This window comes from Pimephales promelas, chromosome 6 (genome assembly GCF_988280905.1).
Source record: "Pimephales promelas chromosome 6, fPimPro1.hap1.1, whole genome shotgun sequence".
Lineage (NCBI taxonomy): Eukaryota > Metazoa > Chordata > Actinopteri > Cypriniformes > Leuciscidae > Pimephales > Pimephales promelas.
The window spans coordinates 26,741,766-26,759,601 of record NC_142774.1 but is presented as its reverse complement, the minus strand read 5'-3'; the positions used below and the strand labels follow the sequence as shown (position 1 = coordinate 26,759,601).

The following is a 17,836-nucleotide window of genomic DNA, read 5'->3' as shown; positions in this document are numbered from 1 at the left end:
CCACAACTCTGGCACTGAATATAAAAATCCAAATATTCAAATAAGACAGCAGAGAGCTGTAGATTATAGATGCATGAGGCTGTGAGTGTGTAAACCTCGTGTTTCCTTCAGTTCTGTCTGGTGAATGGTACTCTGATTCATGTACTCTGAACTCTTCAAGGATCTGAGTGCTAGCCTGAAAACTGCTCTACAGAAGTCAAAGTATCAAAACCATAAATATGAAGGATGCTACCACCTTCATCCAGAAGAGCAGACAATGACAGTCCCACACAGACTTTCATTAGTGAACACTTCACTCGATGCAGTTTAGACACAGCAAGAGAACAATTCTCTGGATGGTGGTAAAATGATACCTTTCTTGAAATATTTACTGTAAGCATCCTCAGTGAATGAAAAAACAGCTCAGTATGCAAGAGAAATTCCTTCAATCCAATTAAAGAGGCTTTACGTGACCTCTGACTTCGCTTCCCCCAACAGCTTTGCAGAGAACAGGTGTCTACTACTGCCTGGGTGCTCGTTCTCTCTTGTACACAAACACTAATCATATTAGTCAAACAGAAGTTTCTTCACAAGTCATTGTGTGTAGACTCAAATTCAACTTGATATTTTAAGAACCTTTCAATAGACCCTTTTACAGTTGGTAAACATGGTGACGTTTTTTGTGGGCGGAGCTTAGGTGGAGGCAGAAAGATCCATCTGGCTGCTTCACTAACGCTAGTTAGCAAGGATTGTTAGCTTGTTTTTTAACAATGACTGGAGAATATCCGATATTATCTTAATGTGTAAGGTCACTCACTGTCCAGGACCACGATTGTTATTTCCAAAAGTTATTTTTAACGGACGGAACCAGATTGGCCGACCTGTAGCCGCCTACACGCTCACTCAATGCATGGATGATCTGACAGGATTAACGTACGTTACCTCGGTTGAGTGGCCTGACTTCTACACCTACCTTACAGAGAAACAGATCGTAAAGAAAAAACTGAGGCATATAAATCTTTAGATGCCTACATGGTCCTGTACAAGACTTGTGTGTACGATCCGCAGTTCTGCCGAGCCAGCGCCGAGACCACGACAATGTAAAGAGTGACATTACAGTGCGATTTTAATGATGTGAATATTTTCTAGAAATAAAAGTTCCAGATACAGCATATTCATTTTTCATCAATTCTTGCACCAAACAACACAACAAGATGACGTTTAATAATAATAACAATTATTAAAGCTCCTTATTATGTAGCCGAATCTGTGCTGTTTTGCATTGACCACCTCCAGTTTTCACTTTGTTTTGCCTCCAGCTAGCGCCGTGACGTAACTGTGACGCCGGCGCAAAAGGGGTCTATAAATACATTAATTTATGATATAATGTTTGAATTTTTATAATGTTTGTTTTCGATTCCGATCATCGGTTCCAAACGCGCAAGTTTTGCTTCATAGCGGCCACCGGATTTCTAAAAGTGCTTGGCACGCCTGGCGCCCGCTTGTTCTATTGCAGCCATGCATCCGACGTGCTGCGCAGCTCCAGTCTCGTCGTCCTCGGGCAACCAGCGCTAACCAATGTTAGTAACATTACCTCATCACAATCAGATAAGTGATAGTGTAACAAAGCGCTTGACCAAATTGCTAATTGTGGTGAACAACAACAACAACAACAAAAAAAAGATTAAGGAAATGATTTTTTCCCTCGTAGATGAATGTAGCGTTATGCAAATTCCCCACGCTAGTAGCAATCCTAATATTACTGTTCATGTCCAGAGAGTCCAGACCAGGTCTCATGTCCAGAGTCCAGACCAGGATGAAAACTCTGCAAATCTGTTTTTTGGTCTGGTGCAGAGGCATTCCTAATATTCTCCCACATGGGCTGCAGCTGCCAAAACTAAACCTCATTATTATATCAAAATAAAATGTTCCTCTGTGAAATGAGCCTGTGACATGTTTTGACTCCACCCCTCAAAGAATCAAAATCGAGAATCGAAAAGAACTGAAATTGAAAGGAAGAATCGGAATAAGAATAGTAAAAATCAAAATGATGCCAAATGCTAACCATGAATATTGACTCTCAACGAGCAGTTTTGGTGGAAACAGGAGGTGCACATTAAATTCAGCAGTGAGTTAAATATCCATGTTAGTACCTCGACATCCCTTTCAGACAGCTTCCTCTTGCGTCAACAGTTACTCCTGTTGGATGAGATTCGCCCTACATGGTGGTATGCTGACATTACCATTACCATATACCATAGCTCTCGATACACCACAAAGACTGTCCTGGTCACAGAGCCAATGTGATCGAATGAGACATGCACCAACAATTTGTCCTCCTTTGAACTCGGATACGTCTCCTATTATGTTGATGTACAGCTGTACTATTTCTCTGCAAATTCAACCTTCACACTCACCCAAAGGATTATTATGAACACCATACTAATTCTGTTTTTGACCCCCTTTCGCCTTCAGAACTGCCTTAAATCTATTCAACAAGGTGCTGAAAGCATTTTTTTTTGAAAGGTTGGCCCATATTGATAGGGATGCATAACCAGGGCACGAAGCTCCCATTCCACCACATCCCAAAGATGCTCTATTGGGCTGAGATCTGGTGACTGTGGGGGCCATTTTAGTACAGTGAACTCATTGTCATGTTCAAGAAACCAATTTGAAATGATTCGAGCTTTGTGACATGGTGCATTATCTTGCTGGAAGTAGCCATCAGAGGATGGGTACATGGTGGCCATAAAGGGACGGACATGGTCAGAAACAATGCTCAGGTAGGCCGTGGCATTTAAACAATGTCCATTTGGCACTAAGGGGCCTAAAGTGTGCCAAGAAAACATCCCGCACACCATTACACCACCACCACCAGCCTGCACAGTGGTAATGATGGATCCATGTTCCCATTCTGTTTACGCCAAATTCTTACTCTACCATCTGAATGATTCAACAGAAATCAAGACTCATCAGACCAGGCAACATTTTTCCAGTCTTCAACTGTCCAATTTTGGTGAGCTCTTGCGAATTGTAGCCTCTTTTGAGTGTATAGGCGTGAATCCTCCAACACTATATTGGTCAGTGTTGTCCAACCACTGTATATCATTATTCCCCCAGAACAGAAATTCTAAATGGGCCTCAATGTGGCTTGAGATGTTTTAAAATAAGACAAAACGAGCTAAACCAGAGGAAAAAAAAGGGGTATTTCACATTTTAATTACTCATTTTCAATTTCCTTAATTGTAGACAACCCTAATTCCTGTGGAGTGGTCTCATAGTCGAAAAGCTTGAGAACCAATGTTACTGTTATATGCTAAAATATGAGAACGACTGCTTTAAAACATGTCTGGAAACAGAAATAAAATGAATCAAACAAGTATCATTTTGTAGTGATTTGTAGTAGTATATCGATCACAAAGATAAGGATGCTGCTTTCCTAAAATAACTTGTTTACTTCAGATATACATCCATCCATAAAAAAAACTCAACTAAACTAAAACTTTTGCAGAAACTAAATACAATTAAGTAGATAAAAACATTTCATCAGAAAATGTAAAAATATAAGAAAGCATGAACCTTACAAATGCTCATTTACATGTGATTGCAGCTCAGTGCAGAATCTATCATGGCACGATGTCAGCGCTTTAAGAAACGTCTTAAACCCACACAGTAATTCACAGCTCTACATGCGACACCTGTACCGCACGACATGCCATCGAGCCAAACGCAGCTTCCCTGACAGTGTGACAGTCCGCCTCCACATGAGTGTGCAGGAACAGGTTCAATTAAGCCCTGCTGTCAAATCAATCTTCCACTCAGTTAGCATTCCTGATCATGAAATCAAACTCAATGCAATGAAAACTTAAGATATGAGTTTCATATAGAACTACACAAAAATCTACATAACTCAGAGTTTTATACTGTACCATTGAATTTTGTTATATTTTAAATGCTTCATTGGCTGTATTAAAAAAAAAAAAGCTGTTAAAGAAACACAAACACTCCCATCATTGCTCCGCCCCCAAAATAACAAACAAACAAACTATACAACACAGGAAATGACTAACAGCTAGTGCTTCAGCTCCAGTATTAACGTGGGTCCTAACGGTCACCTGATCGTGCCCATTCTTCCAATTATATTCCCCTGACCTTTTCCTCTTAGGTAATATCTCAGCTATCTCTTTCAACAGTCTTTCTACAAATGTACCACTTGTTCACTCTCTCTCCTCCCCCATAATAAGCCTATACCCCTTTTGCCAATTGGCTACAAAAGTGTTTTAGTGCTCTGTGGGTCAGTCCAATCCACTTTGATTCGATTTTTCTCCACATTTTTTTTTCACAAATATCTTCATGTTTCACATAAGTCAGTCATACAGGTTTGATGACAACATGAGGGTGAGTGAATAAAATGAGTCTTGCAACTTTGTCTTTCTTGAAAAGGTCAGTCGTGTTGTGATTCAGCCCTTTCAGTTTTGTTTTGTTCATGGCTTAGAGAGTTTTTATTAAATTATTAAAACTTTTGACTAGACTAATGTTATTATAAATTTATAGTCAGTAAATATGCACAAACATGGTTTAAAAACCAAAAAAAAAAAAAACATTTTTAATTTTGTGTTTAGTTACGGCATCACAAAGTAATTTGCATCACTGTTGCTGTCACATTGACTTTCAGTCCAGGGCAGTACTCAATACCCCAGAGAGGGGAATGAAGGTGTTCACACAGGACGTGTTTTTCCTTTCAAACAGCTAGACTAAGTGATATAACTCAACGGAACAGAACACAGGTCTTGAGATGCGTTTTTAACCACACTTGAGACACATTTTTAAAACAAGCTATATTTACCTTAAAACACTATCCTAATGTTGCAAAATGTTGAACCAAATGAAGCACAATGCAACAGCCAAATAAATCAACCTGATGCATATGTAAATAGGCTAACAATTTAAACACTTTAAATTAAAAGCACAGATGGACACCCAACCCAGCACAGACAAAACGACCAAAATGGCCATCTCTAACTGGGTTCCTAGTAAGTACAAAAGAAAGAAGTCTATATACACACTGCGTAATTCCACACGCTGTCTTATTGCACTGTTAAAAATAGCAATAAAGGATCACCAGTCTATACGTATTGTACTAAACCAGATCAAAGAATTGGACACACTCGCAGCACTACACAAGCTTGATCTTATGCTCCTTGTTTCACACTACAAAAACAAGTAAAGCAGACCGTGGTTCAGACAGAGCTGTGGCATATGACTGTGTGGTGTTGTGTCCCAAGAAAGGGCATATATAATGAGACGTGCATATGAAACATTCAGAGCGCTCTTCCTGTGAAGACGCTGCTTCAGGCTCCGAGCATGACAGATGGTGCCAGTCAGATGATCCCAGAGCGGGAAAGTGCCAGTGCTTTCCTGTTCTCACCTGGGGATGAGGGGAAAATGAGTCTTTGTGCTTCTTGACCTACCTAACCGAATATACACTTTACTTAAGAGGTGCCACTTTACACTTACAGGGGTTGGACAATGAAACTGAAACACTGGCCAATGTTGGAGGTTTCACATCTATATGCCTGGCGGCCAATCTTCAGAGTGAAGCACGGGTGGATCAGTGATGGTTTGAGCTCCAATATCATGACAATCCTGATTGTATTTGATGGACACGACACTGCCGAGGACTACCAAACCCTTCTGGAGGATCATGAGCACCTGATGCTCAAACCATGTATCTGCATGATCATGCACCAACACACACAGCAAGACTTGTGACAGAAGGGTTTGATGAAGATGAAAGTGACGTTGAACATGCACAGTCACCAGATCTAAATATTATTGAGGTGTTGGAGGAGCGAGTCCACCAGCGTCATATAGTGACCTGGACACTGTTCTGGAAGAGGAACGGCTCATAATCCCTCTGGTCCCTGTGAAGGACTTGTTCTATCTGTCATTCCCAAGATGAATTGGGGCTGTATTTGGATGCAAAATGAGGCCCTCACTATACTAACAAATTATTGTGTTGTAAAACCAGGTGTTTCAGTTTCATTGTCCAACCCCTGTATGCTGTCCTCAAAAGAAATGACAATGCTACTACGCAGCTATATTGCAGGATGGTTTCTATTAACTATATTAGAAGAAAGTGTATAAAAAACAATAATAAAATCACACATAAAAAAACAACAGGGTATGTGCTGTGTCAGGACAAGGGGAAAGATGTACCAGGAGATAGTGAACGATTTATATACATACATAGACATATATACAGTATATATATACAGTATATATATACAGTATATATATATATATATATATATATATATATATATATATATATATATATATATATATATATATATATATATGTATGTATGTATATAAACACTACTAACAAAAATAGTTTTAGTAGTTATATTAACATTTTGTATTTCCTGCATTTGAAGGCAAAGTTTACCATCAAAAAAAGAAAAAAATATTTAAATGCAAATAAACATTAGGATTTGTATATATTTGACAATAATAGCAGGAAATGATGAAGAGTATGACTTAATTCTATCCATTGGGTTACAACTGGATCAGGAATAGTATGGTATTATCGGTCAATCATTTTATGTAACTCAATACCCACGATTCTATGAATATGCAAATTTGCACCACCTCCACTCACTTGCACCAGCGCAGAGAATCACTCGTTGACGTGATTGGTTACAAGGTAGTTTGTGACATCAGAAACATCAGCAATTTCAAACCGTGTTTTTAAGACTGTCTTTGGTTTGCGGCAGTTTGAAAGAGAATTGTGTTGACTTGTGAATTTGCATGGTTTGTCTTAAAGCATATTAAAACACCACATACATATATAAACAAAATTAAAAGCTTTTAAAAAGCTAAAAGGGGACTTTAAAATGAAAGTAAATGGGGTCGCTTTTGATGTAATGATGTCTTTATAGCTAACTGCTTATTTTCCAGCCATTTCTGATGTCAAAGCGGACAATAAATGCATTTTCCCAATTCGCAACTCCAAAATTCAATCCCAAAGACTGTAGAAATACCCAGCAATGCCTGCAAACACAGTAAATCTAACATGGTTTCTGCAGTGTAAATAACACCGTAAACCCCCTGTACACCCTTGAGTGGTTTTGAACATACAAGAGGCCAGCAAGTGTTTCGTGTCTCTTTAAACACAAGTCTAAGACCAGATCAAAAAGGTGCAGCTTTTGATGCCACAATCTCTTTTTGAAATCAGAGAGCGATAAGGCCTACCTCTTACTCCACTTGACGACAGCACCGGCTTAACATCAACTTACCAGACACAACATGTCCATTTCATCTTTCCTTCAAAAGACCATCAGTGAATCCACAGAAGTTGTTTAAACACACTTGACACTATTAAAGGTGCAATGTGTAATATTTCTGAGGATCTATTGACAGAAATGGTGGTGTAAAAAAACCTTACTCAATGAACCGTTGTGTTTTTATTTTCTTAGAATAAGACATTTATATCTACATAACCGCAGGCACCCCCTTCTATGAAGGTCGACATAGTGACGTCATGTTTCTACCATAGCCGACAGCGAACAAACGGCACTACAGAAAGCGTTTTGTCACTACCTTGAAAGAGAAGCCGCAGAAAGCTAGAAGCTAGCCATAGAGACAGTGATAGTGATTTTTCCCTTGTCAGTGGAGTAAAATATGTAGTTGGATTGTTTCATGTAACTTAGTTCTTCTCCCTCGCTGTGTATGGCTTTTGACAATCAGCTGATTAGTACTATTGACCGTAAAACAGTAACGTTACATGAGTCACCAAGTTTTCAAAACCAGAGGGGAAAAAAATCATTCATTATTATTTATTAATTTGTATGTAGTAAATGGTGTCAAGGGAATGCAGAGGCACGCGTGCTTTTAAAATCACGTCATTTTTGCGCTCATGCGGAGTCAGATGTGTCGAGTATAAACAAGCTAATACCAGACAAACTTTTAACCGGATAAACTTTTACTACCTTGTTAGAAAAAAATATGTAGTTGGATAGTTTTACGTGGTTCTTCTCCCTCACTGTATTATGGATTTGCTATGTGGGGAGAAATGTGCTGGTTCCATTCATGAGACAGCTGCTCCTACCCTCTCTCACGACCAATTCGTACAAATTCGTACGAGTGATTAAAAAGTGGCTAATTCGTACGACCTCACTCGTACGAATTCATACGATTTGTCTAAACCCATGTGACGGTTAGGTTTAGGGGCGGGGTCAGGGGTAGGTCATTCGTACGAATTCATACGAATTGGCTAATTCGTAAAATATGTACGATTTAGCAAAATCGTACTAATTTGTACGAGTGAGGTTGCATGAATTGTTACGAATTAGCCACCTCGTAAAATTCGTACGAATTCCCGCGAGATCGGGTTGGCTGCTCGTGAGATCAGCTGCTTACTATTATTATATTACATATTAAGACCCTTGATCCTCACCTGACTATGGCTTTGTAAACTTTATCCATGATGTGGTTTTTAAAGGACTGTGGTACAGAAACTTGGCTTGCTCTGGCTATTCCGTAGTTGTCTCAGACGACGATAAGTTTCGAGGGGTGAGCAGTGGGCTAAGCAATTAGTGCAACTCTCAACCCAACCGCTAGATGCCACTAAAATCTACACACTGCACATTTAATGTGGTTGACCGATGCAGACAGTCTTCAAACAACCACACCACCTTTAGCCAAGTGTGTATTTCTACATGCCAGTCTATACGAGTCATTGAATAGACAAGCTAACATCAACATTTTTAGCTGAATGTCTCTCCTTCTCCAACAAACACACATCAGTTGCTGTACTCTTGGTTTATCATCAGACAGCTTTCATTGTAGTTACATTGCAGGACTGTGGCCTAAAATGACACCGCAAGAACTTCAGAGAATAGTAGGATTTTACCAATTAATTTAAAGCCAATTAATCATCCGTCGAAAATGTGAGTGAAAGCAGCTTGTTTTAGCCATACTGAAATTAAACCTTTAAACAGTGTTGCACACTTTAAAATCATCAATTTACTCTGAGACATGCACAGAAAAATCCTCAATGATACCAGCTTCTTGAAAAGGAGATGAAGAAAGTTTTTTTATAGAAAAAATATATTTTTCTAATCAATTCATGTTTAATTAATGACTTAATTTAAGGAATTCTATTGGGCATTGACTTCCAGCATGTTCATTTTTCAGATTGTTTAGGAATTTTCTTCCAGCTTGTTCATTTTTCAGATTGTTTATCCATTGCCTGATTCAATATTCTGTTTGAATCTATAAAACCCATGGCTAGGGTTCAGTACATATCTGAAGAGGCTCGCAGTTCACATAACTCATAAAAGGCTTGAGCTAATTACACCTTACATAAACCATGAACAATGACCACAAGGGAACAACTGGCACTCACCAGATTGCTGCATAATTATTAAATATTTCTCCAAAGCACAAAAATTCCATAAACTTTGAGCAGATAGCTGGGAGTATGGAAAAAATCACGAGACAGGAGACCAACTGAATGGAACTGAGTAAAAACTGTGACAAACTCAGTTGTAAAAAATAAAAATAAAATATAAATTCCTTCATTTCCTGACATTTTAAAAAGTTTAATTTTGGAGCTTTCTACATTTGTCAAAAGGAATGCCAAACATTTTGTGCTTAGTGAGGCAGCCATTTCAACACAGGTGCTCCGAAACATTTTCTAACCAGCTAAGCAATTTCCAAAATGCAGTCACTTGTTAAAGACAAGCTTTCACAGCTGTTTTTATCACTGAACTTTGATAGAAGAAAAAATGCTTCTATAAAAACAAATCATGTTTGGCTAGATAACAGAGAACATAACTAAAATAAAACAAAACTACAGTTCCTTCTGTCATCCATCCATCCATCATGTTGAAATATGAATTTACACAGTACAAATGAAAAGTCTTCTTGAGAAAAATTCTTGAGTATTTCAGAATGACAAAACCGACTTTTAAAGACGCGGTCTACAAGGGATCTTTGAAAATGTAGCTAACCAGGAACTAAACAGCAAGGCAAGACATTTTTGAGGTCAGGTTTCATGTCCTACCATTAAAAGTTTGTTTATGTGGAACTGCTTTCCAAGATTATTTATTCAGTCCTGCTAATTTCAACCCTGAGGTCAAGACTGACTTGAGGAACTTACGTCAGATGAGAAAAAGCTTCAAATGTACACTTCTTTTTTTCTGTTGTCTAAGACTGCATGAGGGAATTCAATCATCACTGAGCTTAACGCAAACACAATCAGTTACAGGAGTTTGCTTTCGAATAAAAATTTGACATTAAAACCCAGTTACTTCTACCCAGCATTTTCAAGAGCTCAACATTAGCATACTATTGAAAAGCCCTGAATGCATAATTACCAAACAGAGATAAAACATGCTGAAACCACATTTCCTCAAGGAAAATATTTTAGATTGATCTCCTTTACAATGCTTCAGCATTCCTATTCACGTTCTTAATGAAGTCTTGATCTAGCCAAGGGGAGTAGGACAACAGCCACAGATGTGCACTATAGCATTGAGTCTACAAGGCCACCTTTACACTGCAGTTTGTGATCCCAATTCCAATTTGTTGACAATGTCTGATTTTTATTTTTGGACAGCCATCTTACATCTTTTAAAAGTGATCTCTTATATCTGCTTTTACACTTTCCACTTGTCAAAACAACCCAAGGTAGACGTACTGACCTAGACAGAAAAGGAAGTAAAAAGTTGCGATTTGCAATGGACGCAGACAAAATAATAATTCAAGCTTTAGCTTTTTTGCACCATCTTTAAATATCAGCAAAACATTTGTCACAATTGGGGGGGAAAACAAGACTTATTATCGCTGTAGTTGATTGTCCACCTCAGTTGACATCATTCGCCACCTTCCCTTTCTTTTGATGACGTACGTCTTGCATTTTGAATTTGAAATATTGTACAAATATGTTTATTATTGCATAAAAAACAACTTTTCAATTCAAAATTCAATCCATTTGTTCATCTAATGAGCAACAGACTTTTAAGAGAATTTAAAGAGCCCCTATCATACTATTTGAAAAATGTTCCTATTTTTGTTTTAGGAGTTCCCAAAAACAGTTTAACGTGCATGCAAGGATAAAAAACACTTTATTTGTCTTATAATATGCATTTATTTTTACCCGATTTGCTCAACGACTCCCAAATGATTCGTTCGACGATTCATTTTCCCAAACACCTCCTTTGAGTGACGCGAATCTGCGGCGATTGGTCAAATGACCCAGTCAGTTGTTATTGGTAAACCGTAGGCAGAGACTGTCGGCAACGGAACGCCCATAACCAGGATTATAGCTTGTCAAGTGTTGAAAATTGTATATAGTGTTTGAACAAACGTGTCAGAAAAAGTGCACTTTCCACACGGTCCCTTACTCGCGTCTCCGTCAAGAGCAAGCTTTCCCGGCGAAACTCACATTGCGGCGGCTTTTGAGGGACAGTGCTTATTATATAGAGCGAAGTCATATTTGGCTAAGTAAGTCGATTAGGAGGTAATTGCCATTTTTCAATGAATGTCTGGTGAATATCAAAAACAAAACTAACTTTACCCCGCTTAGAAGCTGCACAGAGCAACACACAACACAATATAACTATATTGTGCACGCTACAGAAAACATAGCAGCAAACATTATTAATATTACTTACAGATTGTGATTTGGAGGAGGACGAACCTGATCCATATACACTGGATACTGAGCCCTCCTTCAGGAACAACCTGCTTGCGAATCCACATTTGAATTCTTTTAGGTTTTTGAATTTTGAATGATTCGTCATTAAAATGATGAGAACACAAGGTTCGGGCGTTGCAAATGTGAACTCTGACCACTGATTCTTCACATGCTCGTCCCTGGACAATGGAAACAAGTGGTTGAACTGTCTTTGCAATGTAGAACACAGCGTCTTCTCGACATGATGCGATTCAGCTGAAGTATTTTAATGTGTTCTATGCGCGCGCAGTTGTTGGGAGCGGCCAATGACCTCTCTACGTCACGACGTAACAGCTAATGACTCGTTTCAAAAACAATTCATTTCATAGACTCTGAGTCGACTCTCACTTTTGAAAGACAATAACTTTATATACGGTGCACTTTCAGATATAAATCTTTGCAGGATGTTTTCATTCCCTTAGAGCTATATTCCACACTACATGAACAGTCATTTTCAAAAATCCATGATAGGTGCTCTTTAGTAATTCTTGCCAGGGCAACAAAAGACTGTTTAGCATTTAACAATGCAATTCAAGAATCTACAAACCTTGTTCTTTCACCTTTGTTTGATTTTAAAAGTCTATTACATGAGCATTATTTGCTCTTATACTACAGGCAAACATTACCCTGATAGGCAATTATCCCACAGTTGCAATGAGATTCACAAACAGTTCAACACAATCTAATCTACACTGTGATTATCAATTGTTAACTCATAACATGTTTACATCTTTAAGTTCTTGTAAATTAGATTTTTTTTTTTGCAGTGTACTTAAGTTCTTTATATTTAAATATATTTATTTTGATTTATTTTATACATTATTTAATGGTAAAATATAATCTGAAAAATATTCATTTTATAATCTGAAATTATAAATTGAAATATTAGTTAACTAAAGACATTAAAGTCAATAATAAAATATAAATAAATAAAAAACAATCAAATAATTGCTTTCTTAATATTTCTGATAAGTACTTAAAATTTAACATTTTAAAATTACCACAATTTCTCTCCAAACTTTTCTGTGGAGCCCATAACACCCTCTTGCTGCCCCCTAGCGTGCTCAGAGACCAGCTTTAAAAACCCACTGTGCTTTCAGCATATTGTCAATATGCTAATTAAACCACCACTACACTAGGGTTTGCAATCTTAATACTTAGCAAGTTCATCTAGTCGAACATCTTGATCCCATCCCTACTAGACAGGCAGCGCACTAGATTGAGCCAATATTATGTTAAAAAAAAAAAACCTGACAAAACATTGACATCCTTTTGAAAAGGTACACTCCAGACATCACTGTTCTGCGAACTTCAGCTCTGCTGTGACTGCCTCAATCAGATAAACAGTGTTCTCATCCAAAACACAAGGCGGATGAGACGCTCTCCACACACAGATGTGATAAGATGTTCTCTGGAGATTCACTCACCAGTAACAGTGCGACCTTCTTCATACTGCGATTCCCCATGGCAGCTCAGAGAGACTCCGCTCAGTCACAGAAACAAACGGTGAAAGGATTTGCGGGTCGTCTTCTGTCAGTGCGATGACAAGCGTGTCGACATCATGAGGATGAGGAGGGTCTGCGTGCTCTTGCATTCCCTCCCCTCGCTCTTTATCTCCACTCATTTGCATTTCCTCTTTGCTCAAAAACAGACCCAATCTCTCTATTTTGTTTCCATCTGACTAATACACAATATTTGAATGAAACTGCTTATGTATACAACATGACTTGCCAAAATACACACATTATTCAAGTAAATGTTTATGGCCTTGGAGGTTTAATCGATGATCAAACACTGCAGCCAACAAAAAAAAAAAGGAAGAAAGAAAAGGCCAGACGTCTCAGATCCAGACACATGTATCATTAAAGGGTTAGTTCACCCAAAAATTAAAATTATCATGTCATTAATGACTCGCCCTCATGTCGTCCCAAGCCTGTAAAACCTCTGTTCATCTTCGGAACACAGTTTAAGACATTTTAGATTTAGTTCGAGAGTTTTCTGTCCCTTCATTGAAATTGTATTTACGGTTATGAAGACATCAAAGTAGTCCATGTGACATTAGTGGGTTAGTTAGAATGTTTTGAAGCATCGAAAATACATTTTGGTCCAAAAATAACAACTTGTGACGTAAGACGCTGCTGACGTGTTATCCGGTGTGCCTGTGAATTCGGGTTCAAATAAATATGGCTGGGCAAAAAAAGTCTTTCTCTGTGTCCAAATCCTTAAAAATGTTTGTGAAGATTGTTTTGTTTACAGTGTGCGTCTCCCTCAGACTGTGAACGAAGCTCGGGCGCAGATACACGTCAGCAGAGTCACTGAACGCGCGCGGATTGACAACAGGACTGGAAGAGAATACAATGCTGAATCAAGTCGTAGTTTGTCATTTTTGGACCAAAATGTATTTTCGATGCTTCAAAACATTATAACTTACCCACTGATGTCACATGGACTACTTTAATGTCTTTTTTTTCCTTTCTGTACAAGAACATTATACCGTATACACATTTTAAATGGAAAGACAGAAAGTTCTGAGTCGGACTAAATCTAAAATATCTCAAACTGTGTTCCGAAGATAAACGGAGGTCTAAAGGGCTTGGAAAGACATGAGGGTGAGTCATTAATGACATAATTTTCATCTTTGGGTGAACTAACCCTTTAATATTGTTGATTGGAGAATGATAACCATTGGCTAGAGAGTCAGGCCCTGTCCCAATACTCCCTTGAGCCCTAAGGCCTTCCTCGAAGTGGACAATTGTTGAAAGTGCACTTAGTGGAGAAAGTGTGCAAGGGCCCGAAGCTGTGAAGAGCAGAATTGGGACAGTTTTGCACACGTCAAAAAGCTATGTCAATTCTGTTGTGATCAGCAAACACTGTTCATTTGGCTAATGTGTGTTATGCTTATAATAGCTGTAACATGACACAATCCTTTGAATGAAAAAATTAATATCTTTTTTTTTTTTTTTTACTCTTAGCCAGCAACCTTTCTGTTAATGTTATTAATATTAAAAATTTTTTTTTTTTTTTTGGCTAAGATAATATGTGATTGAGGTTTTCCTGAGTTTATACTGCCTTACCATATTTACAGAGATTCTAAATGCAATGTTAATTGTTATTAATTGTTATTATGGAAATTGATAAAATTCCCATACATGAAAAAGAAAAAAAAACATGACGTGTTGGTGATATATTTTGAAGCCTAAATATATAAAGTTATGAAACTTCACTTTTCCCCTCAGCCAAAACGATTTGCCAGGGAACAAATCATAGATTAATGAGACCAAAGATCGCCCGTCTGATATACACAAGCCGATTTATAACTCATGTTTAACCACTAGAAACAGAGCCCGCGGGAAACGCGAATGACTAGCCGGGGCAAGGCTGTTGCAGGCGGGGTACATGAGCGCTGAGCACCCGCCGCCCTGTGATCACCTGGAACTCCGAAAACGTCAGATCAATTTTTTAAAATAGGCGCTATTTTTATAAATAAACCACAGATTTTAGCTTTAAACAACTATATTCTCAACTGAAAAACTCTTAAAACTACATTTCGTGACCCAATAACACAAATATTTTTGAAAAACTCTTCACCACAATGGCTTCCTTTATCTTCGGAGTTTCCGCTCCCGAACAGCACCATAGCAACCGTTCTCCCCTACAGGGATTCTGGGTAATATCCCACAGCAAAGTGAGGTCTGATGCACACTTACGAAAAGGGTGCATTAAGTGCCCATTTGATCACCTCTGGAGAACACTATTAGAGGATTGGGACACCCTACGGTCTTGCACCCCTTAGCGAGAACGCGCATTGAGGGGCACAAGGGCGCAAGTGCGGATATTGGGACAGGGTCTCAGTCTCTATGTCAGAGACGATCCTTAACCAATCAGGCTGGAATTATAGGTCATTTGCGTCTGACCCAAGAAACATCAAAACACACCTCTATACAGATGTTGCATTTGAACGTCTGTTCCAACTTTAAGCATATAGGAACAACCAGTCTAATCAAATTGTCCAAAACGCTTTCCTTTGCAGGTCAATGACGAGTAACAACAGGCAGCTAGCTAGCTGTTTAAAACCTCAGAAGTGGACTAGTCCAGACATGACTTTTCCCACAGAACACTATTAAGTAATAATTTTGCTGGCAGCTACAAGAAATTAATGTTTATCTCATACTGGGATTTGACAAGATAATCATAAATGTAATTTTTTTGACTAAAGTAAATCAATAATTTTAAAATAAAACACTTAAAGATTAAAATATTATGCGTTTACTGCATCTCAATGTGATCATTAACTGACATCAGAGAACTGTGTGAACATTAAATATTTGAAATAATAAATTCAAATCTCAGGGGTATTGAGATTTTTATTTTATTTTTTACATCAAATGGGTTCGACTAGAAAAAAAAAATCCTAGCTTTAACTTCCAATTTCGTTTCAAAATGAAATCCATCGAGCGCCTGAGCACATTCAAAACAAACCAATTATTGACATCAGCAAACCAACCTTTGTTTGAGGCATAATCCTTCATTTAGTCAGGGATGTGATGTTCAGGTTATGAAAGACAGTTTATCACTCTATAAAATCAATTCTCAACAAGATGATTGCCAAAAACTACCAGTAGAGGGAAACAAACACAATGACTTCAAAAGCCAAAGACTCAATCCCATCAACATCTGCACGCATTAGATACTTTTGATTAAATCTAACGTAGTGAGAAGAATATTTCCATGTGAATTAAGACCCAATTGAGAAAGTAAACTTCAGTCGCTTACCTTATTCTTGAAGACAGAGGGTGAGCTTTGGTGCTGTCGTCCAGAGGACTGGTCCGTGTTATCATTAGGGTCCGAAACACTGGTCCTGAGGGAGGGAGAGTGGAGGCCATCCTCTCCTTCCTCCTCATCTTCAGCCTCCTCCTCCTCCTCTTTCCCACTGTCTTCTGAATGCTCAGACTCATCACTGTCCTGGTCCATTTCCTCCTCATCGCCATTCTCCTCTTCCTCCGGCCGGTCGTCGTCTTCCTCTGAACGAAGTCCCTGCCCATCCCGTCCGCCGTTATTATTCTCCTCCTCCTCCTCGTTCTCCTCCTCGTCGTCGCGATGCCGTCTCCGCCGCCGGCGCTGCTCATCCTCCCACATCCACTGGGCGCCCTTCTCGGCTCCGTTCACCTCGCTCCTCCGTCCTTCCTCCACCAGTTCGCCTCCGGAAGGCCATGGCTCCTCCTCCCCTTCCCGTCTGCCCTCTTCCTCCTCGCCCGGTTCTCTCCTCTGCTCCTCCTCCTCCAGCACCTGGTTGACGTGCTCCGCCTGGGGCTGGGGTGTGCGGCCGGAGGAGCTGTTACCTTCCCCGGGCCTCTGCTGCTGGGCCGCCCTGCTGCCGCTGCCCCCCGACAGCAGATCCTGGTTCATTTCCAAAAGCCAGCTTGCTACCTCCTGCACCTTCGCTAGGCTGTCTGAAGAGGACAAGGGCTTGACATTCTGAAAGAAATGTAAAATGTAGAAAATGTTTCAAATCACCATGAAATCAACATAGAAAGGCAAAAAAAAAAAAAGGCATGTGTTGGGGCTGGTTATACAAAAATGAAAAGAAAAAGGAGAAAGAAATGCATCCAGGATTTAATTTTTAAATCTTTTATTCATGCCTGTGACATAAAACAATAGACATTTGCATCTATGCTGGGAAAGGCGCATGAGGATCCCTCAAACAATGGGCACATCTCCTGTTTGGCAGTTGATCATCTACACCAGGCTTGGCCTGGAAACCACGGCAACAGTATCACTTCAACATGCAAACAAACATTCAGTTTCATTCAGACATTCAAGTTTCTGTTTTTACTCTAATCCATTTCAATTCTACGGTCTTCTTACGTGTTTCTATTGATTATAAAATAAACACAAGGTAGCGTTCAAAAGATTGGGGTCTAGAGGACGTATTTTCCGCATTTATTTAAGTGTCGGTAAAACATTTATGATGTTTCAAAATATCATAAAACTGCTGTTCGTTTGAACTTTCTTTTCAGTTACTACTTGAATTTTTACCTGAGATTAGATTTTTCATGAGCACCAAATCAGCATGTCAGAATGATTCTTGAAGAATCGTGTGATACTGAAGAC

At 38.9% G+C, this 17,836-nt stretch overlaps 1 protein-coding gene across 2 annotated transcripts in view; it reads right to left on the bottom strand.

The window, feature by feature from the left end:
- fbxw7 (F-box and WD repeat domain containing 7) overlaps positions 1-17,836 on the bottom strand; it is a 189,240-nt gene that overhangs the window by 86,089 nt on the left and 85,315 nt on the right. For both annotated transcript variants that reach the window (XM_039693851.2, XM_039693843.2), the window contains one exon: positions 16,499-17,200. In XM_039693851.2, coding sequence (XP_039549785.2) covers positions 16,499-17,131 — 633 coding nt within the window. In that variant the 5' untranslated portion in view covers positions 17,132-17,200. The remainder of the gene's footprint in view (positions 1-16,498; positions 17,201-17,836) is intronic.